At 35.9% G+C, this 26822-nt stretch overlaps 1 protein-coding gene across 10 annotated transcripts in view; it reads left to right on the forward strand.

Annotated features, from left to right (window-relative positions):
- The window catches only part of RBPJ (recombination signal binding protein for immunoglobulin kappa J region), a 219596-nt gene that overhangs the window by 165201 nt on the left and 27573 nt on the right, over nucleotides 1-26822 (forward strand). For 9 of the 10 annotated variants that reach the window (XM_049631878.1, XM_049631882.1, XM_049631886.1 and 6 more), the window contains one exon: nucleotides 12914-12952. In XM_049631878.1, the coding sequence (XP_049487835.1) occupies nucleotides 12914-12952 (39 nt within the window). Of the gene's footprint in view, nucleotides 1-12913; nucleotides 12953-18186; nucleotides 18245-26822 lie in introns of all 10 variants that reach the window. The other variant, XM_049631884.1, reaches the window with a different exon arrangement.

Below are 26822 nucleotides of genomic sequence, written 5' to 3' on the forward strand. Positions count from 1 at the left end.
ATGGAGAGGGAGGAAGACCAATTTTGTTAGGACTTACATGCCTGTTGACATGATATTTAACTTTTCTTAATATGAAATATATCATCCTGGGATGGTGTAGCCCAGGACTAGAAAATCACTGCCTTATAAAATTTTGATGTTAAAATAAAATTTGAAGGCAATAGGAATGAATTCCAGGAAAGAACTCTTTCTCTCCACCACCCCCCCCAACCAGCCATTCATTCAAAAAACAATTAAGAAAAATATGCATAATACCCACATACACACATATATATTTCTAAATTAATGTCATAAACCTACAGAAACAAAGCACACAAATTGTAAACGTACAGTAAAGTGAATCTTCACAAAGTGAATATACATGTGTGACCATCACACGCATGAAGCAAGAATGTTACCAGCTCCCTGGAAGCCCTTCTTGTTGCCCCTTCTGGTCTCTCTGCTACTCTCCCACAGGTAACCCGTATCCCGATGAACACTGCACATTAGTGTGGCTTGTTTTTGAATTTCCTATAAACAGATTTATATAATTTTGTGCCTTTTTGAGTCTGGCTTCTTTTGCTCGCGATCAGCATATCACATATATGGTGATAGCTTGTTCACTTTGGTTACTGAATAGCACTCTATTGTATGATTATTCCTTAATTTATCTGATCCTTGACACTGGTCTTTTGGGTTGTTTCTAGTTCTGGCTTATGTCTGATGCTACAGATGTTCTTGTACATGTCTTTTGGTATCCATTTATACACATAATATGGGGAGAGTATTTTTACTACTTTGGAATTTCATCGGCAATAATAATCTCAAGTCAGCAAGCAATACATTTTAAACTGTTGTCAATGGGCTAGCGGTATCACTACGTTCTCAGGTGTACTTGCCTTAAGGAAGAGTCACAGGCCTCCATGTCCTGCCTAATTGCATGATACTGCTTCTCAGGCTTTTCTGTTGCATAGGCTGAGTCAGGACTAAGTAGGGAGACACCCACTGAACCTAACTTTGAAAGGGAAACATGCTTTTTCTACTCCTCCCATTTCCTTCCGTGTGATGGGACCTATGTGATGTATGATGCTTGGCCTGTCTCCACATACCAGGTGTGTGGAACATTTTATTTTTAGAGCGTTAGGACTCAATATAGAGTGTGGCTTTAAAATTTCAAGTTCTTTTGGCTTAATAGTTGTGTGGGTTTTTTTCACTGAAAATTACTTATTTTTCCATAACTTATTCTTTGGAGGCAGGAACTTCTGATGTAACCATTTTTCTCCTATCCTTTCCTACTAAAAATCTCCTTGGCCCTTTGTACTGTAGGGTAAGCTTCCATCTCAGAAATCATTGATGGCCACTTCTTGGGGTTCTGACCTATCTCAGTGTCAGACGTTTCTTGTTCACTTGTCCGAGGCAGTGGTTAACAGGTAACTGGAGCCCTTCCCAGACAGATGTTTTATACACTAAATGTTGCATGTATTTGCAAGAGTAGAACCCACGAAGAACAGGTGGGAAAAAAATCCCACTGTGGATGGTTATACTGTTATGGCCTTCTAAATTTTCTGTAGGGAGAAAAATGTCTTTTGCTGCCTTCTTTTTTCTTTTCAACCCCTCCCTCCCTTCCTTCCTTTTTTTTTTTTTTTTTTTTGACTCACTAAGGTTAGAATATTTAAGGATGAGAAAAAAGTTAATACCTCTTCTGATTAATAATCAGATTTATTTCTTCCTGCAAAGAAATTCCAAGTGGCTGCTTAGCCTTTAAAGAACTGACAACCTTAACATCTCTGACAGAAAATTTGTAGGGAGGAAAAAAATCTTCACTGCTTGTAACTTGAGGTGGGCATGAAAAATAAGAGGGGACATGCGTGGGAGAAAACTTTGTGACTTCATCTCATATATAAGCCAGTTGTCCATGATCACTTGTGGATTTTCTATGAAAGGTGTTTAGTCCTAAACAGTTTTTGATGGGTTACTTGTGTGCTGTCTGGGCTGCCCTTCCTTGGAAGGTATAAATTCTAGGGCAAACCTCTCTTTCTCCTTTCGTATCTTTGCCTTGATGGTGGTAGGAACCGTTTGTGTGTGTGTCTGTGTACATGTGGATACACATGTGCTATTTCTATTTATATGTTCATATACTCCTCATTTGTTTGTTTTGGCACCTGCTTGTTGGTGTTTAAGTTACTGCGCAGCTGCTGATACTTGACCTGGTAGTAACTTAGGACCCCTCAAAGCTGAGCCCTTATCTCTCTCTGAGCCGTAGTTTAAGGCAAAACTAAATGTGTTTTTGTGTGTGGTAAATTATATATGATGACATAAAATGTATCATTTTAACCATTTTTAAATGTACAGTTCAGTTGCATTAAGTACCTTTACGTTATCGTAGTTGCATTAAGTACCTTTACGTTATCGTACAACTATCTCCATCCGTCTCCAAAGCTTTTTATCTTCCCAAACTGAAACTCTGTACTCTCTCTGCTCCCTGACCCCTATCGCCAGCCCCAGCTCCTGGCAACCAGCATTCTACTTTTCTGGCTCTGTGAATGTGGCCACTCTAGGTACCTTATATAAGTGCAATCCTAGAACATGTGCCCTTTCGTGTCTGGCTTATTTCTCTCAGCATAAAGTTTTCAAGGTTCATCCACGTCGTAGCATGTGTCAGAATTTCCTTTTTAAGGCAGAATAATATTATATGTGTATACCACATTTGTTCATTTCTTCATTCATTAGTAGGCATTTGGGTTGTTTCCACCTTTGGGCTGTTGTAAATAATGCTGCTGTGAGCAATGGTGCGCAAGTATCTGTTTGAGTCCCTGCTTTCACTTCTTTTGGGTTTACACCCAGAATTGAATTTGGTTGGTCATGCAGTAACTGTATGTATAATTTTTGGAGGAGCCACCACACTGCTTTCTATAGTGGCCGCACCATTGTACATTCCCACAGTAAGGTACAGAGGTTTTAATTTTCCCATATCCTCACCAACACTTGTTATTTTCTGTTATTTTTGATAATCACCATCCTAATGGATGTGAGGCAGTATTTCTTTATGGTTTTGATTTGCATTTTCCTAATGACCAGTGATGTTGAGTATCTTTTCACGTGCTTATTTGCCATTTGTTTATCTTCTCGGACAAATATATCTGTTCAAGTCTCTTTCCTATTTTTTTCTCCTGTACCTATTTTTAAATCAGGTTTTTTGTTGTTGAGTTAGAGGAGTTTTTTATATATTCTGGATGTTAATCCCTATGAGATACATGGTTAATTACATGTATTTCTAAAACAATATAAATGTGTATTTGGTTTGAAGGGTCTATTTCAGTTTTACCATATTTGTTAGAGTAAATATCATTGAGTAATCCAGCCTTGAAGGAGTAGTGGTGTTTTACTGAGTGCTTATTCGTACCAGGTACTCTTTAGGTGCTATACATAGATCAACATTTTAAATTCTCGTGAGACTCATATGGAAGTACTGTTATCTGTGTTTTCAGCTGAGGAAAATGAGACATAGAATTTAAGTAACTTCCACTTGTGGCATTAAATCTGGGATTTGAATTTAAGCAATGCAGCTCTGGGGTCCAGGTACTTACCACAGCACTTGTCTACCATTCCCACGTGTGATACTCTGTGTTCTCATCAGGTGACACTTGGCACCTCTGGAACGCGGCCTTAAAAGGCAGTTCATAAGGTCAAGTGAGGCATCTGAAGGAGTTCTTAACAAAAATTAAGCAGATAGCTAAGATTGGAACCTATTTAAAGCTCTTTAAGTTGCATTGTATTTCCCTTTGTGGAGGTATATGTTTTCCTTAAGGGTGTGAATTTCTTTATTTGAATTGGGCATATGTTTTTCTAAAGTAGCTTTCCCAGGGAAATTTGCTGAGACTGTTTTTTGAGTAAATTCTTAACTCGTATGCCTTTATCTATTTTTACTTTAAGCTACCTGTGTTGTACCCTTGGTGTGTGAGTTGATTTCTAGAGAATGTAATTTTATTTTGCTGTTTACCTAAACCAGACTTAATTAGTAAAGAATAAGGCACCTGTTAAATTGTATAACACATTCTAGAACAAATTGGAATTCTTGCTGCTGCCTGTAATTATCACAAATAATTGTGTATAAGGTGTATGTATTTTTTTATACGTGCACTTGGGGGAGATGAAAATGTAGATCTTATTTTCTCATTCAAAATGAATGCTGCTAACTGGTTTGCTTTTTTTTTTTATTTTATTTATTTATTTTTTTTATTTAATGTCTTTATTTTTGAGACACAGAGAGACACAGAGCATGAGCAGGGGCGGGGCAGAGAGAGAAGGGGACACAGAATCCAAAGCAGGCTCCAGGCTCTGAAGCTGTCAGCACAGAGCCTGACATGGGGCTCAAACTCATCGACTGTGAGATCATGACTTTAGCTGAAATCGGATGCTTAACTGACTGAGCCACCCAGGCACCCCTAACTGGTTTGCTTTTTTAGGTATATATGGCCGCGACTGGGAGGTGGTATATAATCAGAAAGTGATTCCTAATTGTACACATGACATTTACTTTTTTTGTCGTTGTTAATACAAGTGATGCTTTATTCATCATGTTTCTTCGTATGCATATTTTTCCACAGTCACAAATTGTCTACCTATATAATAAATTTCTTGAATTATTAATAGACGTTGTTAAAATGTGTTCCAAAAAGATTGCACAAATTTAAACTCCCGACAGTGTGTGAGATTTGTTTGTCCACTCGTGCACTAGCACAGAGTATTAGCAAAACTTTACATCTATAAGCGAATCTTGCATAATTGTCAAGAGAACATAAAAGCTATATCAGGAAGCTGGCCATAGTCTTTTATATGACACCTCCCCTGAATGTTTTTTGATAGGTTTGTCACCACCAGTTTCTGTGGCAAAGCAGGGTCAGGCCAGCAACTTGATCGAGAGATTAGTGTTTCTCAGAGTGTGGCCTTTTTATTCTGATACAATTTCAGTTTACAGAAGAATTACAAAAATACTACAAGGAAAATGCCAGGTATCTCAAGTGTTAACATTTTACCACATTTGCTTTATTCTTCTATATGTCTATACACACACACGCACGCACGCACACAATTTATTTTCTGTAGACCATTTGAAGGTAAGAAGTAGACAACTTTCCTTTAGTTTCCCTAAATATTGTGGTGGTTGTTTCTAATAAAAATAAGAACAGTCCCTTACATAACCCCTGTACAATTATCACAACTAGGATGTTAAGATTGATATAATCCTGTTGTCCACTCTGCTAGCTCTATTCAGATTTTGTCAGTTGTCTGAATAATGTCCTTTATAGCAGAAGTAAATTCTGGATAGTATGTTGCACTCAGTTATCATGTGTCTTTAGTCTCTTTTAATCTGGCCAGTTCCTCAGTTTTTTATCTTTCATAACCTTGATGCTTTTTATTTTATTTTATTTTTTTAATTTTTAACGTTTTTTATTTATTTTTGAGACAGAGACAGAGCATGAACAGGGGAGGGGCAGAGAGAAGGGGAGACGCAGATTCTGAAGCAGGCTCCAGGCTCTGAGCTGTCAGCACAGAGCCTGATGCAGGGCTCGAACTCACAAACCTCGAGATCATGACCTGAGCCGAAGTCGGGCGCTTAACCGACTGAGCTACCCAGGTGCCCCCAATTTTTTTTTTAATTTTTTTTAATTTTTTTTTTTTTTTTTTTTTTAATGGTAACCTTGATGCTTTTAAGCGTATAGTTCAGATACTGGGCACCTGGGTGGCTCAGTCGGTTAAGCATCTGACTTTGGCTCAGGTCATGATCTCACGGTTCATGAGTTTGAGCCCCATGTCTGGCTGTGTGCCGACAGCTCAGAGCCTGGAACCTGCCTTGGATTCTGTGTCCTCCTCTCTCTGCCCCTCTGCCTGCTCACACTCTTTGTCTCTCAAAAATAAATATTGAAAAAAATTTTTTTAAGTAATTAAAGTATAGCTCAGTTATTTTGTTGACTAATCCATGCTTTAGGTTTAAATTTTCTCGTGTTCAGCTTCAGTTTCTACATTTTTTTGTCAGTAACATCACAGAAGTGATAATGTACTCTACTTAATGCATTATATTAGGAAGTATTGTCAGTTTGTCCCATTCAGTCTTTTGATATGTGAAATTAGCATAGTTTGCCCAGTGTCCAGTTGCCCCCTCTTCTAGAAGCCATAGATTTTAAGATGCATACTTTTCATACAAGATCTCATCTGCAGTGTTAATGGATGCCAGTGTTCTCGCAACTCAGTTATGCTATCTGGATAGTAAGGCTTATGGCTCTTGCAGATTTAACCCGGGAAAGCCCTTCCCCAGGTAATGGATTTTTGGAAAGGCACCCCCTTATCCCAGTAATAATATTGGAAATATCTAAGAAGGCAGATACTGAGAATAGCTGGAGATGATAGTCTCAGTCACCCTTCAGTTATGTCTTTCTGCTTTTCCTGTTGCTTTTCACAAACTGCTGCCACATTGTTACAAAGATAACTTTGATATTTTTCTTTTATTGTAAAGAAAAGGTAGAATAAAAATTAAAGAAACCGTGCTTTTCAGATGTTCTACCAGTACAGGGAATTGGGGGAAGCACGTTTCTCCACCTGATGGGGCCAGCTGCAAGCATGGCTTGTCTTTGAAATCTACCCCGTAGGATATTTGTTCTCATAGAAAAACATTTAATACATGTGATGGCCAGGAGGGCACGTGGTGCCAAGGACCACTGGTTGCACCTCAACAGGTTTTGAGCAGTATTGTTACCAAATGTGATTCTTGAGGGAAGAGCAAGTTCAAAACTAGAAATTAAAGTAGAACAAAGGCAGACATGTTTTGCTCAAAGTTGTGTGACTTAATAGGCTGTTTTCTGCCACAGACAGAGAATGGATGAGCTTTTTACAGTAGAGATAAATTACATATTTATTTTTTAAAAAATTTCAATTGGTTAAATATTAATCTCCAGTTCTATCCAATAGGTACAATATGTAGTTTCTAAAATTTTACTTTTGTTAATTACATAGAAGAATATCTTTGCATATATTTCACTGTCCATGTGTCCTAATAGCATATACGTTCCATAAAGACATAGATTTGTTCACTGATGTATTCTATATATCTATACTTGATTTCTACTAGGTGAATGAATGAATCTGGAGGCAAGGACAGAATGTTATATGTAGCCTTTTCTAATTAGCCTCTTATATTTTTTTGTGAGTAAATTATCAAACAGCTTCCTAGTATATTTTGCTTTCTTTTCATATTATACATTATCATAAAATAGAATAATAATGTGTATTACCTATTTGTTTCCTTCTGATGGCATGGCCAGGTGTGCATTTTTGAGGATATGAGTCAACATTACTAATTTTTCCTCAATCAAGTGCTATTTTATTTCACTGTCTTAAATCATGGGAATCCCAATACTTTCCAACTGTATAAAATTAATATGCTGTTTACAGCAAATTTGGTATAAAATTTAGTTTATGAGTTTGGATTGTTCATGCTTTCTTTTCTACTTATTTCCTGCAAATACTACACCAATGTTTCTTGCCTTTATTTTATTCTCATTTCTGTTAAAGCAGAAAATTTGTGAAATACAGTAAAATAGAGGCAGTTGCTTTTAGTTCCACAACCCAGGGGCACAAGAGTTTCCCAAAGACTTGAGCTTGTTTTCCAGCCACATCTGTTTTTAAAACTGATGTTCTAATATTGTTACTCTAGATAACATCAGGTTTTGGGGACTTTTTGTAGCAATGTGTTACGATCAAGTCATGATCTCATGGTTCATGGGTTCGAGCCCTGCATCAGGCTCTGTGTTTCCCTCTCTCTCTGCCTCTCTCTGTCTCTCTCTCAAAAATAAATAAACATTAAAAAAAAGCCAGAATCATAACATTCCCCCTTAGATATATAAGCAGATTATTATATATTATTAACATTTAGTCAGAAGTACATTTTATATAATACAGCATGCATATAATTTGAGAAACTTCTTGCCGATGAGATATCGACAATCTATACTATCAAAAAGATAATTGGATAGCAGTGATTCTTTGTCACAATGAAGAATTAATTCCGTATTTTATAAAATTAAAAGCATCCTTAGAGTACTTAGGGATTTAGATTATTTTTTATTAAATACGCCATACACCTATTATGAAAAGCATTTTACATGAGAGTGGTCTAAACTTGGTTGGTCCAACTTATTTCTGGTTCACTTGTTAACACAGATCATGTGAATAGACACCTTGTTTTTATTTTTTTATTTTTTATTTTTGACACCTTGTTTTTAAAATAGATTGCAAATAAAGATAAAAGTTTATGCCTATCTTACCATTCCCTATTATAAGAGTGAGAGATAGAGTTTAATCTTTAAATTATAATCAGTCTATGAGAAATTGATAATGGACTGTAGTCATTTCTGCTGAAAGGTGAATATTTTGATTGCATGATATAAATATTGCATCATGAATTTTTTTGAGTCATTCATGTTTAAAAATGGACCTTCTTTTTTGCAGTAGATAATTCTTGAAGTTGTATATATTGTATATCAGATTAGTAGTGAAAATTACAGGATCCATAATGCACCTTATTATGTAACTTGGCATTTTAAAATATGTGGACCTATAAATTTTATTAAATAATTAGGATTTAGTTCAGCTGCAAGCTTCAGAATACTTCACTGTGAACCTAGTAAATGCTTTCATGACTTTCTTAAAAAACCCATTTTCTTATTCTTCCCCTATTGCGGTAAATAGTAACCATTAGTTTTAATGAGATAGTGTGATGGCGTAGGCATTAAAGAAAGGACTGGGATCGCTCGCAACAGTTAATGGAGGTGCTTTATTATCTACTGAAGAAGCAATTTAATTTTATTAACAGATTGCTCACCGTAGGATGGCGCCTGGATAGAATGTTGCTAAATTTTGAAGTGCTGTTCCAAGCTCAACGTGCAGACTTGCTGAGTTCTCTTGCTCATGTTTTCTGTAGGGGCAGGAGGGATTCTGCATGAGAATGTTGTGTAATTGTTGATTTCATCCAAGGGGTATTTCCAAAAAGGAAGAGAGACAGATATTTTAATTAACACTTAGTTGTTAATCTGATTTTGAAGGCATTTCAGAGCACCGAGAAACAAAATTTATGTTTCAATTGTGAGTACAGTGGATCTCTTACTCGTCCTGTAATAAAGCTGTGTCAGATCCAAAAGGTGCCTGATGGTTGGAATATTAGTATGGAATGCTAGTATGAAGGGTACCATGTCATGATCTCCACTGGAAAGTTTTATTTATTTCGTTAGCTGTGTCTCTGTAAAATTTTCACCATTTTAACCATCTCACTTTGCTTGTCTTTATAAAGTGCAACTGTGCTCTTTCTTACATATACAGTATATGCAAAGAAATATTTTAAAGGCTGTCTTAAACTTCTTGGTTTTTGTAAACTATATCTAACATAGTAAGGCAGTTTAATGGTACGTGTAATCAGTTTGAAAAATTCAACAAAGTCTTCCGTTTGGAAAAAGATTCAGGAGTAGATTTTCAGCTTTAATTCCAGAACTGAAATTTACAGATGAGCCAGTAGTTCAGTGAGTGTTTGTTGTTGTTTTTTGTTTTTCAGTAGTTCAGTGGTTTAGAACCTGTGGTCTTCAGTGGCCCTGCTGATGTTGCTGATAAAACATTGTGTTTTGTTTCTTGGTTTTTAAAATTGAATATCCTGCAGGGTAAAATCAAAGAATTAATAAGTAATTCTTCCAACAGAAACTTAGATTGTTTACTCGTATTTGTGTACTATTTGAGTTAGCATACTATTTCAGTATTTCAGGGTTAACAAAAAAGAAACTTCAGAAACTTAGATTGTTTACTCATATTTTTGTACTATTTGAGTTAGAATACTATTTCAGTATTTCAGGATTAACAAAAATGTAGCCACAGATACCCATTGTTTATAAATCCTGAGTTCATAAACAATGTCATATAGCATTAAATTACACAACAAAATGTACTACATCAGATGCTAAGGCTTTTATCATCAAAGTTAATAATTTTGTGGGACATGAAGTACGGTAGAGAACTCTTAAGTCAAATTAGGCTTTGCAACCTGTAACTGATTATGAGCAAGTCACTTAGCCTGTTTGTAACTTCAATCTGCTTGAAAACAATTCTATTGGTCCATTTTCAAGTGTTGTGCTTCCACCATCTCTTAGAGAACCTCGCAGTGGAAATAGGTCATCACGTAGAAGTTCGTTTCTTCTTCCTCTATACTTATTTATTCTTATTAACATCACGCTTAGTTCCTTATTTCATAATTTTGGCTTGCCAATTTATAACAAGAGTGTAGTAATAATGACTAACATTTGTTGAGCACTTACTGCATACCAGGCACTGTTTTATGTGTTTCTAAATATTAACATATTTAATCCCTTCAACACCTCTTTGAGGTAAATGTAGTCACGGTGCCCTCTTCACATGTGAGGAAACTAAGGTCTGGAGAGTCAGGTAACTTCAGAGTTACACAATAGGAAAATACTAAATCATGGATTTGAACTCAGCTAATTTTACTCTAGAGAGTTTTTCTTAACCTCCGTGCTGTATTCTAATTACAGCCTAAATTGTGCTTTCTTGACCCTTGTTCAAGCTTTTCTCCTTGCCCTCTTACAACCAGTTGAAATGCTTTTGTTTGTCCACTTAGCCTATTTCTTTCTGAAGGGCCATGTACTATAAGTTTCTTGAGTAGTAACATCTAGGTTTGTTTTTTTTTTTTAATTTTGTTTGCATATAATTGACACAGTGTTACATTAGTTTCCTGTATAGCATAGTGATTCAACTTTTCTCTGTGTTCTGCTGTGCTCACCATAAGTGTAGTTACATTCTGACACCATACAACACTATTACAGTGTTGTTGACTATATTCCCTATGCTGTGCCTTTTATTCCTGTGACTTACTCATTCTATAACTGAAAGCCTGTGTCTCCTGCTCCCTCTCACCCGTTTTGCCCACCGCCCACTCCCTTCCCTCTGGCAGCCATGAGTTTATTCTCTATGTTTATAAGTCTGATTCTGATTTTTTATTTTTTTAACTTCACATATGAATGAAATCATGGGGTATTTGTCTTTTTCAATATGACTTACTTCACATAGTGTAATACCCTCTAGGTTCATCCATGTTTTCTCAAATGGCAAGATCTCCCCCCCCTTTTTTTAATGTCTTCATGATATTCTGTGTGTGTGTGTGTGTGTGTGTGTGTGTGTGTGTGTGTGTGTGTACCCACCATATTTTCCTTATCCATTTGTCTATCAATGGTCCTTAGGTTGCTTTGATATCTTGGCTCTTGTAAATAATGCTGCAATAAACACAAGGGACATATATCATTTTGAATTCGTGTTTTCATTTTCTTTGGTTAAGTACTCAGTAGTGGAATTACTGGGTCATAAGGTATTTCTGTTTTTAATTTTTGAGGAACCTCTGTACTGTTTTCCACAGTGACTGTACCAGTTTACATTCCTACCAGCAGTGCGCAGGGTTCCTTTTTCTCCATATCCTCGCCAACACTTGTTATCTTTTGTGTTGTTTACTTTAGCCATTCTTACAGGTGTTAAGGTGCTGTCTCGTGGCTTTGATTTGCATTTCCCTAATGATTAGTGTTGTTGAGCATCTTCTCATGTGTCTGTTGGCCATTTGTATGTCTGGAAAAATATCTATTCAGGTCCTCTGCCCATTTTTAATCAGATTATTTTGGGTGTTGAGTTGTAGAAGTTCTTTATGTATTTTAGATATTAAGTCCTTATTAAATATATCATTTGCAAATATTTTCACCCATTCAGTAAGTTGCCTTTTTGTTTTGTTGATGGTTTCTTTCACTGTGCAAAAGGATTTTATTTTGGTGTGGTCATAATAGTTTATTTTTGCTTTTGTGTTTCCCTTGCCTTAGGAGACCTACCTAGAAAAATATTGCTGTGGCCACTGTCAGAGACGTTACTACCTACTTCTCTTTTAGGATTTTTATGCCTTCAGGTTTCCCATTTATGTCTTTAATCCATTTTGAGTTTATTTTTGTATATATTGTTAAAAAGTAGTGTAGTTTCGTTCTTTTGCGTGTACTAGCCCAGCTTTCCCAGCACCACTTACTGAAGAGACCCTTTTCTCCATTGAATATTCTTGTTTTCTTTGTCATAGATTAATTGACCATATAAACACGGGTTTATTTCAGGGTTTTCTGTTCCATTGATTTATGTGTCTGTTTTTGTGCCAGTACCATACTGTTTTGATTACTACAGCTTTGTGTAGTATATCTTGAAATTTGGAATTGTGAGACCCTTAGCTTTGTTCTCCTTTTTCAAGGTAACTTTGGCTATTCTTGGTCTTTTATGGTTCCATACAAACTTTGGTATTATTTGTCAACAGCTGGGTTTAAATTTCAACTCTGCCTGCCAGTTAACTTACTTAGTGGGCAAGTTGCTTTCTGCATTTTTTAAATGGGCCAATATGTGCTTTACAGAATTGTTTTATATTAATTAAAAAGAGTAATGTATAAAATATGTATAGCAAAGTGCCTGGCACATGACAGACACTGGTAAACTCTATACCACCTCTTGGGCTGTGAGGATTTTTCTGAGTGCTGCAGAGTGTGTGAGACTGGGTGTCTTTGGTTAGTTGTGGGGGTTTTTTGCAAGGTGTCTCTAGGAGGTATTGGTCACACTCCTCTGATCATTGTGCTACATGCTCAGAGTAGGTATGTAAGGCATACTTAGGGTGTGTTGTTTTTGTTTAGAAACCATTTTTAAAGTATGTATTTTGTTATTTCTGGGTAAGGATGGTTGCTAAAGGACGTTCCTTTGTGCTGTTCGTAGTAGAGTTGAAGTATACGTCGCAAAGGAGATTTCATGGTGCCTAAAAAGCTTCCTGTGGAATAACAGCCTATATATATTTATTTATTTTTCTTATTTTTTCCAGAAAATTTGGTGAGCGGCCTCCACCTAAACGACTCACTAGGTAAGCATTATATTAGTCTTTCACCCAAACATTAAATGAAAATACCAGATCCTGTCATCTTAAAAATGATATTAGGTGCTCTTGAAGTGATTCAGATACTGGTATCTAGATCGTAAGCTTCTTCCCATCCTTCCTTACGTCCTCCCCCCACCTTCCACCCCCCAAAACCAGGCTAATTGGGTATAGTTCAAAGGGGAAAAATGAAACCTTTTAAGAAGTAATCTTGAGTATGATATAGTGAACATAACAAAGGCAACAATGTAAAGATAGCTTCCGATATCCGGCCAATCTAGCTGCATTTAGCTAATCATAATTTATTGATTATAAGTGAAACTTGAAAGATAAATGCTTTAAAAAAATTTAAAGAAATATAAGATTTTAATCATTTTAAGGAGACTATAAATACTACATTGTGTTCTAATTATGCGAATTAATTTTACAATATACGTTTTAATTACAAATGTTAAGGTTGAAAAGATTAGTCTTAAATGATTTAAAATTTTTTCAATCAGCATTTGTAAATAAAAAAGATACCTGTTGCACAGTTACAGCCCTAGAGTTAATGCTAATCCTGCATTGTTAGTATCTTTCAAGAATATTATATGCATGTATAAGCATATCATTGTCATTTCTTCTTTCTCTTTTCTTAAGTCTGGCATCATACTCTACCATCGCTCTGGACCTTGTAACTCCACCTAACTGTACATCTTCTACCTTGTTCTCTTTCATATCTCCGTAGTCTTTTATTGCCTTCACACTGTTCCTTCTTTAATATTTCACATTGATGGCCATTTGGGTTATTTCCACATTATTGTTATTATTAAAAAAAATGCTGTACTCAAAGAATGATGGAGACATGCTGCGAGGACACAGAAAGTGAGCCAGTTTAAATAGGTTCTCCTTAGCCAAATCATGAGCACTTTAATCTTCAAAATAAATAATGATAGTAATAGAACCCACAGAATAAAATATAGTTTAAAAGTCTACACTGAGTTAAAGAAATGACTCTGTAGTGGAGGCTAGGAATTTTTCTTATAGCAGAATTCCATCTAATAAATGTAGAAGGAATGATGGAACTAGGAAATCACACTTTGGCAACCACTACAGTAATAATTGTTTCAGGCAGAAAAACTATCAGTTTAAAGTTTGATGAGAAACAAACATTTACTTAGTCTCTAAGTGTATCCTCACAAAGTATGTATTAATTATAAAGGGAACAAAAGGAGCATGACAGTGAAGAAACTTGGCAGATATCACCTTAATGAAGTGATTGAAATTTAACATCACTAGTAGTGGACAAATAAACATCATGTGCATCCTCAGGAGGATGACATCATGTCACTTTTGTGATGTTCCTGCCAAAAATGCACAAGCTACGTCTAAGCCTGAGGAAACAGACACAAATGAGGAACATTCTATAAAGTAAACAACATTTACTCTTCAGACTTATCAAGACGACGAAAAACAAAGACTGAGGAATAGCAGACTAGTGGAGACCAAAAAAATCATGACAACTAAATTCACCTAAATTCTGGACCAGGAAAAAAATTGTCTTTTGTTTTAAAGCTGGAGTTAGCAAACTTTTCTATGATGGGCCAGATAATAAACATATTAGACTTAGCCACACTGAGGCTGTTGTGACTTCTCATCTCTTCTTACATCCCCAAATCAGCCATAGATATCAATACATAAATGAATGGAATGTCTGTATTTGAGCTCAGATTAATTTAGAAAAATTGGTGGCTGTTCTGATTTGGTCCAAGGGCATTAGTTTCTCAACACTGCCTTCCATACTCCAAATAAAGGACATTTGTGGGACAGTTGGCAACATTTGAATAAAATCTGTATATACAAGTATTGTATCAGTGATAATTGCATTATGCTTGTATATGGGCATGTCTTTGTTTTGGGGAAATGAACACTGAAGTATTTGGGTTCAGGGGCTGTATATCTACAATGAGCTCTTAAATTGTTTAAAAACATAATATGCAAATATGGCAAAATACTGATATTTGGGGAGCCTGGAGGAAAGGGGACTAGTACAGTTCTTTGCCTACTTTGGCCACTTTCCTAGAAGTCTGAAATTACTTAAATTAGAAAGGTTTTTTTTTTCTCTAAAGACATATACAATTACTTGTTTGTATATACCAGGAAAAAATTCGAAGCAGAATTTTTTAATTCACATTTATGGACATTTTGAAATTTATAGTTTAATAGATTATTTTATTTTATTACCAGTAGTAATAGATTGCAATGACTCCTAACCATAGAATATATTTTGGTGCGTAAATCACTTGCTTTTAATGGGGATACCTCTGTAAAAATAGCAGTCACTGTGATGGTAATAAATATCATAAGGAAATTTTCCTTTCCTTAAATATATACAATAATATAATTAGGCCCCGTTTACTTTATCATGATTTTCCGTTTACTCTTTAAGCAGTTTTCCCTGTTTGGAAAATTTTTGTAAGCTTTTAAGCCTTCTGCTTTTGGCCAAAATGGAGTAACAGGGACTGGAATTACTCCAAACTGAAACAACTGAAAAAACCTGGACAAAATATATTAAAACAATGTTTTTCAAGATACCAGATGGCAGGCAAGAAAGGACAGTGAGCCTTGAGAGACAGGAGACCCGTGAGGTGAGCTCCACAGTTGCCCCAACTTAGTACCTAGAGAGTTTCTAGGACATGATGTAGGGAGAAGGAATCCAGGTGTGGAGCCTAGGAAGCACCTGGAACCAAGGAGATGGAGCTGGGAATCCGGGGGCCCACGGTGGCTAGAGTTCCCAGGCAGAGAGCTGGAGAGGAAAGAGCTATGTAGTTCCGGAGATCTGCAGAAGGTCCCTTCTTATTTTTAGCTGAGTATCGATCAACACACAAGTGTGAGGAAACTACCCAAGGCTGGGGGATAAAAATCAAGCTAAAGATTTAGAGGGGAAAAACATCCTGAAGCTCATACTACAAACTTGCCTGTTCCCACTAGCTAAAGTGGAAAAATATAATTCATGATGCATCTACTACAGTACTGCAGAGCAGGATTTTCCTTCAATAATGGTGCAAAATTTGGCCAACACCAAATGCTGCTGATTTTACTGTTAGGTAAAAGTTTTGTTAAAAAACTCAAAAACAAGATTGAAAGGATCAAATTCTTTCCAAGTAACTTAAATATATACCAAGACAAAGGTCAAGAATATTTACAGGAATAGAAAAGTATCAAATACTCAGAAGTCAGATTTATTGTGTCTTAACATACAATTAAAATATACCAGTCATACAAAAAAGCAGGAAAATATGATCCATAATGAGGGAAAAATTCAGTCAATTAAAACCAACCCAGCAGTGACGACATCTGATGGAATTAGACAAAGACATTAAAGCAGTTATTGTATTTGTCTTCTATGTGTTCAGTGTGCTGAGACCAGGAGTTTGAGATTTTTTTTTTGTTAAAGGATCAGGTGGTAAACATTTTAGTTTTTGTGGCCCATGTATCCTCTGTTATAACTACTCAGCTCTTTTGTAAAAAAATAGCCACAGACGATGTGTAAACAAATGGATATGTCTGTATGCTGGAGTACAATTTTCTGTCACAAAGAGGGGGTGCATCAGATTTGGTTTATGATTGTAATTGCAGATCCCTGAGCTAGAGAAGAGATTGAACAAGTTAAATAGAGGACATGGAAGATTTTAAAAGGTATCTAAATCAGATTTCATAGAGAGGAAAATTACAATATTTAAGATGAAGAAATACAGTTGATGGGATTAATTATAGGTACATACTGCTGAAGAAGAGACTAATGAACTTGAAGACATAACAATAGAAAGTATCCAAAATGAAGAACACAGAAAAAGTTCTCGGGGTAAAATAACTCAATCTGTAAGGGAGCTGTGGTTTATGTTCAAGTGGGCTAATATCCAAGTAATTGGAGTCAGCCAAGGGGGAGATACGGTTAAAAGAATAGATGAAGAAATAATGGCTGAAATTTTCCTTAACTTGGTGAAAATTGTAAAACCATAGTTCTGAGAACTCAGTGAACCCAAGCGCAAAAACTACACTGGAGCATGTTATAATCAAGTTGCTTAAAGTTGGTGATAAAGAGAAAATGTTAAAAGCAACAGAGAAAAAAGATGTGTACAAAGGAATGAAGACAGATGAGGATGATGAGAGACTTTTCATCTGAAATCTTCCTAAGGAGAAGACAATGAGACAAGAGCTTTAAAGTACTCAAAGGGGGGAAAAAAGGCAGCAACCTGGGATTCTGTCCCTGGGCAAGACAAAATAAAGACCTTTCTAGACATAAAAAAAATGGAAAAGAATTTATCATATTCAGGCCTGAACTACTTAAAGAAATCTTTCAAGCAGGACAGTCATAGCAGATAGAAATCAGATTCTGTACAAATTACTATGAAGAAAGAAAGGTGACATCACTACAGATTCTACTGATATATAAAGGATAACAAGCAAATATTATGAATAAGTTTCTGTTAATAATTCAACAACTTTTGAAGAAATGCACACATTTCTTGAAATTAGCAAACTACCAAAGCTTACTCAAGAAGAAACATAACCTGAATAGCCCTAATGTCTAAAGAAATCGAATTTGTAATTATAAACCTTCCCACAAAGAAAACTACGGGCTCTTGAGGTCTTCCAGACGTTTGAGAAGTAAATCATACCAGTTCTATATACACTCTTCCAGAAAATTGGAGAGTAGGATGTACTTCACAGTGCATTCTGTGAGGACAGCATTGCCCTGTTTTAAAAGCAGGGCAAAGACATTTCAAGAAAATAAAACAATAGACCAGTATCCCTTACAAACACAGATGCAAAAAGTCTTAAATTTTCAAAATGAAAACAACAATGTGGCTTTATCTCACAAATGGAAATCAATGTAATTCATTATATTAGCAGAACAAAAAGGAAAATCATGTGGTCACCTCAAGAGATTTAGAAAAGCTTTTGACATTCATCCTTGATCATAATTTTCATCAAACTAGGAACAGAAGGGTATTTCCTCCTAAAAAAAGTGTACCTACAAAAAAACTATGTTTAACACAATACTTAACTGTGAAAAGACTGAATGTTTTCCCTCAAGATCAGGAACAATGCAAGATTGTCTGCTTTCACCGCTTCCATTTAACATTGTACTTGAAGTTCTAGTTAGTACAATCAGTTCAGGAAAGAAAAGGACGCCATCCAGATTGGAAAGAAAGAAGTAAAACTGTCTTTATTTGCAGACATGATCATCTGTATGGAAAATCCTATGGAATCTTAAAAAGCTGCTAAAACTAATAGGTGAGTTTTGTCAAGATAGTAGGATACATGATCAACATAAAAATGAATTGTTTTTTTATGTGAACGGTGGGAAATTGAAATTTAATAAACAATACTATATATAATCACATCAAAAGTATGTAATTCTTAGGGGAAAATCTGACACGAGATGTAAAAGCACTGTGCACTTGAATCTTAAAATATTGTTGAGAGAGCTTGAAGTCCTGAGTAAATATTCTTGGGACAGAAGACTCAATATTGTTAAGATGTCACTTCTTGCCAAATTGATCTATGGATTCAACTTAATACTTGTCAAAATCCCAGTGGACTTTTTGTAACAGTTGACAAACTGTGAAATTTATATGGAAATGCAAACAACCTTAAGCTACATTCAGTAATCATGGATGGTATTGGTGTAAAGACAACCAGGTAAATCACCCTAACAGAAGAGTGGCCAGAGGAAGTTTTTGAGGTATATGTTCTTCATTCAAGGTGCAAAGGCAATTTAGTTAAAGGGTCTTTAAAGATTCTGGAACATTGGTATGTCCATATGCCCCTGTCATTTATATACATAGACACAAAATAACTATGATCCGTGGCTAGAACCATATGCAAAGATTAGCTTAAAATATACCTAAATGTAAAACTTCAAATTATATATATTTTAGAAGAAAATACAGGAGAATATCTTTGTGACCTTGGATTAAGCACATATTTCCTAGATATAACACGAAAGCACTAACTCTGGAAGAAAGAAATGAATAAATTTTACTTCTTCAAAATTATGAGTAAAACATTTGTATCCAGATTATGAAAATAATAAAAAGTCAATAACAAGGAAATAACCCATTTTTTAAATAGGAAAATGATTGAGACAGGTACTTCTCCAGACACTGTGGCAAATAACCACTAAAGAAATGCAAATTAAGACCACAATGAGATATCTAGTAGGAAGAACTGATACTCTTATACTCTGGTGGTATGTAAAGTAATACAACAATTTAGGAAAATAATCTGGCACTTTATGAAAAAGTTAAGTACACTCCTACCATATGGTGCAGCCATTCCATTTTTACATATTTAGTCAAGAGAAATTAAAACATAATGTGAATACAAAGGCTTGATCACAGGTGTTTGTGGTAGTGTCAGTTATAATAGCCAAACAGGCATAACCCAAACATCTACCAACAGGTGAGTGAATCAACAAATTGTGATATATTCTACAGAGGATTTCTATTCAGCAATAAAAGGAATAAACTGTTGATACATGCAACAACATAGATAAAATCCTATGATAATTATGCTCTGTTTTCAAAAGAAGTCAGAAAAAAATGGATACATACTGCATGATTTCATTTACACAAAATTCTAGAAAATGGAAACGAATCTATAATGGCAAAGCAGATCAGTGGTTTCCCGGGGACAGGGAGAGACAGGAGGAGGGATTAGAGGCAGAAGAGAAAGTTGGGAATGAGGACTGTCTTTGTAATGTGGTGATGGTGTATACATATACCAAAACAACCCACTGTACACTTACATTTTACTGTGTTTCAGTTAAATCTAGGGGCATATATGTGGCTCAGTCGGTTAAGCATCCGAGCATCCGACTTTGGCTCAGGTCACGATCTCACGGTCTGTGAGTTCAAGCCCTGCGTCAGACTCTGTGCTGACAGCTAGGAGCCTGGAGCCTGCTTGACATTCTGTGTCTCTCTCGCTCGCTGCCCCTCCCCCACTCACACTCTGTCTCTCTCTCAAAAGTAAATAAACATTTTAAAAAAATCTAAATAAAGTTGTAAAAGATTTTATTTGCTTTTATCCTTTAAAAATACCCTAAAAGGAATTAATATATCTTCAAGGGGAGAATTCAGTTAAGTTTTATTTCTTTTTAAATCTTTTTTAAAGATGGCAAGCTTACAGATTTTTATTCTTTATTATCAAAGCTAATATAAAGCAAATTTAGCAAAATGTTTGTATAAAACAGAAAATTGGAATGTAAAAATCAGTGACCAATTCTATGATAAAAATTTAATTTTAAACCCAAAATTAAAAATTAGGAAGTTTTCCCTTTTGATAGTATAGCAAATTTAGGTTTCCTCTGGTTCCTTTTAATCATATTTTCCCATTTTTCCTTTAAGGAGTTTTCTGTTAGGAAAACTTTAGTGTCTTTTATTCTATCAAAAATATTTTTTAAAGGAATTTTATATCTCTTTTATTGGGGTATGGGGAAATAGGGAGTTTAATTCAGAGAAGGTCCCTTAAGAAATAAATCTTCTAAACCTACCCTACTCTGTCTGTACCCTCATCTTCCAAATTAAGAAATATTGGGGGGAAAAAAGCCTTTTTATTTAGAGGATGATATTTTGGGTAGTGTTCAAAACACAATTCTACCTCCTCAAAATTTAAATTTTTGATTAAGGATAGTTAACACTATGTACTTACTATTCAGTGTTATTATAGATTCACTTTTTTTTCCTTTTAAATAATTGCATTCTTTCAGAAATACAAATAGAATCAATTGAGTACTAACTTACAAGGGCATCCTACTCTCCTGAAATAGTCCCTGTAATGTGGCTTATGGGTACAGCAGAGTGTGGATTCAAAAATAAAACCGAATGCCCAGACCTTATATTAATATATAGAAACAGTTGTTCTTTTATTGTGGAGGCTTCTCATTTTGTCATTTAGAGCCTGGGGCCATCATTAAAAATATTAGTTGCAATGCAATTAGGCGTCAATCTCCAGGAATGTGTGCCTATCCCTTATGTGAGAGTATGTCTGAACTCTGGAGTTATGACCGGCAACAGCACTGTAACACATACTTTTAGAAAACATAGATATTACTCAACCTAATACCCCCTTGTACTAAGAGACTTTGCCCTATTGTCAACAATCAGGTTAGAACTGGAATTTTGAATATACTTGTGTTCTGGGTAACCTTCAAAGGCATGTACTCTTAACTTTCTTCCCCTTTGTGACACTGTGGACTGGTACCCACTAATTCATGCATTTGCTTGAATTAATTTAGTACCAGGACTTCTTTTGTAAGGTTCTTCCCCGCCCCCGCTTTGGGTTTGCTGTAATTGTAATTGTTAGCACTATTTTATGTTATTTACTCTGAAAACCTGTTTTCTATCACTTGGACTAACACTGTTGTTTTGTTTTGTTTTGAATTTTTTCTGAAGCCCCATTCTCTGTTGGTCTCACTGCCACCCCTCTGTTCTCATTGTACATGTACAAACCTCCATTACTCTCCTGGTCACCCTATAGAAAAACTCAGTATCTGAAGCTATTTCTTGGTTTGTTTTCGAGGTTGCTCCAGAGTAAGTAATAACATTCTAAGATGATAGTTAAGATTTAACCTCTGTATCTGTTTTCTACTTCACAGGTTATATATATTTTGTCAATATCTGTGTATTAATTTTGGGATTCCATTGCCTTTCAGTGAGCCCCTATTTTTTCTTTTTGGATCTCTTTTCTTTCTTGTCCATAGCATGCAGTTTTGAGAAGCATTTTACTAGTGCCTGCTGAGAAACTCTTATAGCAATGTATTCTCACCTACCCTGGATTATAGCTAAAGTTACTGTTTGCTATGTCTATTTATGATCCACCCTCTTCGATTTGTGACAAGAGAATCCTCCATTCTTTATTAACTTAGGTCAGATTAATGTCTCTTTTGGTTCTTTATTCGTATTCAGATGTTACTAAGTGTTTTATATTACAGAGTACATTATTCATGTTTTAACCTAATTATGGATTTTACTTTATCATAAGAACCATGGGTAGCAAACACCATATAAAGTAAGTAGAAATGAGATGAATTTAGATTTATAGTAAAATAAAACTAGGGGCGCCTGGGTGGCTCAGTTGGTTGAGCGGCCTACTTCGGCTCAGGTCATGATCTCACAGTCTGTGAGTTCGAGCCCCGCGTCGGGCTCTGTGCTGACAGCTCGGAGCCTGGAACCTGTTTCGGATTCTGTGTCTCCCTGTCTCTGACCCTCCCCCGTTCATGCTCTGTCTCTCTCTGTCTCAAAAATAAATAAACGTTAAAAAAAAAAAAATTAAAAAAATAAAAATAAAACTATAAAGTTGAATATACATTGATAGTAACGTGTGATCTTTGCTCTGTATGGTTATTAGGTAGTTAGTTTATAAGTGGTAAATAATTCATATAAAAATGGTTGCAACTAATATTCACCTTAGGCCAGTCATATGTTTATAGGACATTTTGGGGGAAGAAGAAAATGAGCTGGAATAGGAAGGGTCTGCGTGGTCCTTGGGATTCGAGGAGCCAAGTTTGGATCAACCAGGCCTAGATATGTAAGAACCAAGGTGATGACTTAACCTTTGAGTGTCAGCACTCCCTACTGTTACATGTTCTCAAAATCCTCAAGTCTCCGATTTTTCTCTACACGGGTAAAGCCTTAAAGAAGTAGTGAAATGGTTTATTTCCAAAATAAACTTCATAGAATACAGAAGTGATGATGACCCAATCCTTACAGTATGGTGGCCTTTGTCTATTTGGGAGGGGGAACCATGAGATCATGACCTGAGCGGAAATCCTGAGTCTGATGCTTAACCAACTGAGCCACCTAGATGCCCCATCAAATAATTTTTACGTTCTAAGGAATCGTTAAATGAAATTAACAAAAAATATACTTCAGACTTGTTAGAATAGTAACTATTCCAAGAAACTGGGATTTAACTTTGTCATTCTTTTTCAGAATTCACTAATACAAAGTAGTAATTCTAGTAAGATTCTTAACGATACCTACATTATGCTTTCCAATGCTAAAATTTCCCTTATTCTTTTTAAAAAGACAATGGATGATTTTGCCATCTTGTTGGACTACTTTTGGCTTTTCTCTAACCCAGTGGTTTTCAACCCAGGTGACTTTGTCCTTCAACTCCCTTCACATTTACCATTATCTAGAGACGGTGTTGGTTGTCATAGTTTGAGGAAGGGTGCTACGGGCTTCAAATATGTAGATAGAAATGTTGCTGAACACCCTGCAGGACACAGGATAGTCCCTCACAGCAAAGGATTATTTTGCCCAGGATGTCAATAGTACTGAAATTGAAACCCCATTCTGTTGGTGAAACCCTACTCTGTCTGGATGAAAGGCACATGGGCTGCATTCTGTGGGCTTTATTATTTAATTGTGTTTCTTCAGAACATATCTTTGATTGTTGGTTATGGCTACTTAAGATGCTGGAGGAAATGATCAAGCTGTAATTACCAGAGAACATAATTTTTAATGTGTTCGATGTTCTGTTAAGAAAACAGGTTTTTTGGGGCGCCTGGGTGGCTCAGTCGGTTAAGCGGCCGACTTCGGCTCAGGTCACGATCTCGCAGTCCGTGAGTTCGAGCCCCGCGTCAGGCTCTGTGCTGACAGCTCAGAGCCTGGAGCCCGCTTCAGATTCTGTGTCTCCCCCTCTCTCTGCCCCTCCCCTGTTCATGCTCTGTCTCTCTCTGTCTCAAAAATAAATAAAACGTTAAAAAAATTTTTTTTTTAAAGAAAACAGGTTTTTTTTTCCTTTTTGAAAGAAGCTATATGGTGAATTAGTTATAAGGCAACTATTATTAATGATTATCTTAAGGTTCTAGTTGCTGTTTTAAGAAAGGGAAAGGATGAAAACTGGAGCTGTCATCTGTAATCACCATAAACAGCTTGAGATCTGAAATCTTTTGTTATAATCATAATTGTACACAGCTACTTCCAACATAGGCAACTAGCATAATGACCAGTGCCCAGGGTATAATAGGCTCTCAATAAATCCTGAATGGGAAGATGGGTAAATGTGCAGCTTACCTGTTGTGCCAAGTCAGGTGATACGCCTGAACATTTACCTCTAGGCCCTTTTCAGGTTTGCTCTATAGCTCCAGTGGAAGTGGTGCCACGCCTTGCCCTCCTGCCCCTCTCCTTTCTAAGAAAATAATAATAATAATAATAATAATAATAGCAACAACAATAATGGAAGAGTTTACGGACATTTTGTAGATGTCCTTTTGTGGGGCTAACTTTAAACGTGTATCTACACATATGTTTTATGGGTGAGAAAACTCAGGCTTGGTGACAAGAGTTAACATTCAGACCTGTGTGTGTGTGTGTGTGTGTGTGTATGTCACAGCAAAGAGATTGCAAAGTATCTGATAGTATAATTTTGTCCTTGAGAGTTGCGCTACCTAAGTTTGAATCCTGGGTATTTATCATCTTGCGAAAGTTATTTAACCTCTCCCCCATTTCTAAAATATGCCTACTAGAATGTCTCAGAGACTTTGTAGTCTGGGAAGACAAAAAAAAAAAAAGACGTGGAATCTGACAAACATATGAAGTAACTGCTGACTGATACAATAGAGATATTATAATGATATAATGGTTAATGATATAATGCTTGTCATTGTATTGCTTGTCACTATAAATGCAAATATAATGTATTAGGAGTAAGTATACTTAAAATTGCTACTTAAAATTTTTCTTTTCAAGTATATATCACTTTTTCAAGTTCAATGCTAAGAACTGGACTTCTCCGCTAGCTTTCTCAAGATACTGACTGGCCTTCTGACTTTGTTCTTGGTTTCTTATGTACCCTGAACTCTATGATCAGACATCTGACTTAGCAACCACTCAGAAACCTTATTGTTATCCTTTCCAGACTGTACCCCTTATCCATTACCCAGCAGTTTTGAGATTATGCTTTCTGTATTCCTACCCTTGAAATGCTAGTAGGATTTGGCACGATCACTTATGGATTCCACAATTAGCTATTCCTTTGATACTGATCTTTGGTCATTGTCCATTCCTTTGAAGGTGTTGCCAATATTTATGGCTCCTTTCTTACCCATTAGACATTACAGTATCTTCTCATTTTACAAATAATTTATAAGCCTTTCTGTTACCTGGCATTTGTTAGACTTCTTGCTAAAATTAAAATGACCTCTGCAGCATCTCACCCTTTGATAGTTACCTCTTCAAGGTTGTCTCCTTCAATAGCCTCTAATGAACAGCCTTAGTTCTCTCTCTTACTGGTTCTTCTCCATTTCCTTTTATACATTTTCTTCTTGACTCTCCTGTCACTATGCTTTCTTTCCGAGATTGCATTCACTACTGTGGTTTTGTGTGTGAACTACACACCAGCAAACCCTATTTTTGCACCCCTGACCCCTTTCCGGAACTACAGATGAGTATTTCCAACAGCCTTTTGAATACTTAGAGCTTGGAGGTCCGGGATACTTCAGAATTCACATTTGTCAAACAGAGTCTATTAATATACACTTACTTCTCCCAAAACAAAAGATCTAAAAAATTATCAAGTCTTTTCCACCTCCCCCCTACTATCTTGTTACTTCTTTTTTAATATGTCAACCTTTTTTCAAGTTTTGTCTCAATACTTTCTAATCCTTTCCCTATTCCACCACAAAAAATTAACTGAAACGCAAAAATAATTGTACTTTTAAAAAAACCCTTAAGATCTCCCATTGCCTTTTGTCTAGATTGAAAATCCAGATTCTATAGCACAGTGTTTTAAGAGATGGATTTTATTTTTATTTTGTTACATTTAAATTTTTTATCCAGGTCTTAAAAAATTTGTAATACTTGCTACCACTTTTATCATCATCTAGCATAGAATAATATTTGAATTAACTTAAGCTTTCATACGTTGTATATACATTTACAAATGTCAGATTTTCAAGGCGTTTGACAAGCCTCTCACAGTTTTACTCTACCCAGTTTATCAGCTTTATTCCCTTCAGTGGCTCATTTCAGACTCAAAGAATTGTTTCAGTTCCTGGCTGCCATTAACTGCAACACATTGGGCAAGACATTCAAAGTGGTAGTAACAATACTTTTACCTTTTTGAATTGTGAGGATTAAATGAAACAGTGCATATAAAGAGGTTGGTTCAGGGCCTGGCACGTAGTAATCAAGAAATATTAGCTGCCGTTTTGTTATTGTGTCTGCCTGATTCCTCAGCCTGAATCTCAGTGTACCCAGATGTGCCGGATCTTTTTTGTCTTTGTGCATACTTCTCCAGACTCTGGAATGCCCTGTTCTTTCCTCCTTCCACTTCCTGTGTCTACCCCTCTTCCTTTGGAATTTAACTCTTCTAAGAAATTTTTCCTACCATGTACAGTTAACCCTTGAACAACAACATGGATTTGAACTGCATGGATCCACTTATATGCAGATTTTTTTGATAAATGCAGTATAGTACTGTAAATGGATTTTCCTTATATGATTTTTCTTAACATTTCCTTTAACTTACTGTATTAGAGGAATACAGTGTATAATACATATGACATACAGAATGTATGTTAATCAATTATGGTTATCAGGCTTCTGGTCAACAGTCGGCTATTGGGGGGGGGGGGCGCCAAAAATTATATGCAGATTTGTGACTGTGCAGGGTGCTGGCACCCAACCCCCACGTTGTTCAAGAGTTTATAGTTCTTCATCACCCCTAACTTTACATAAACATTCCTTTAGTGGTACTTTCGTTCATACCTCTGAGTCGTGTATTTTATTACAATTTGTTTTCCAAAGTCTTGTCTTCACTTGACTTCAGTGAAGTCCCTGGTGAAGTCCCTTCAGTGATAGGG

Source organism: Panthera uncia, chromosome B1 (genome assembly GCF_023721935.1).
Source record: "Panthera uncia isolate 11264 chromosome B1, Puncia_PCG_1.0, whole genome shotgun sequence".
Taxonomy (NCBI): domain Eukaryota; kingdom Metazoa; phylum Chordata; class Mammalia; order Carnivora; family Felidae; genus Panthera; species Panthera uncia.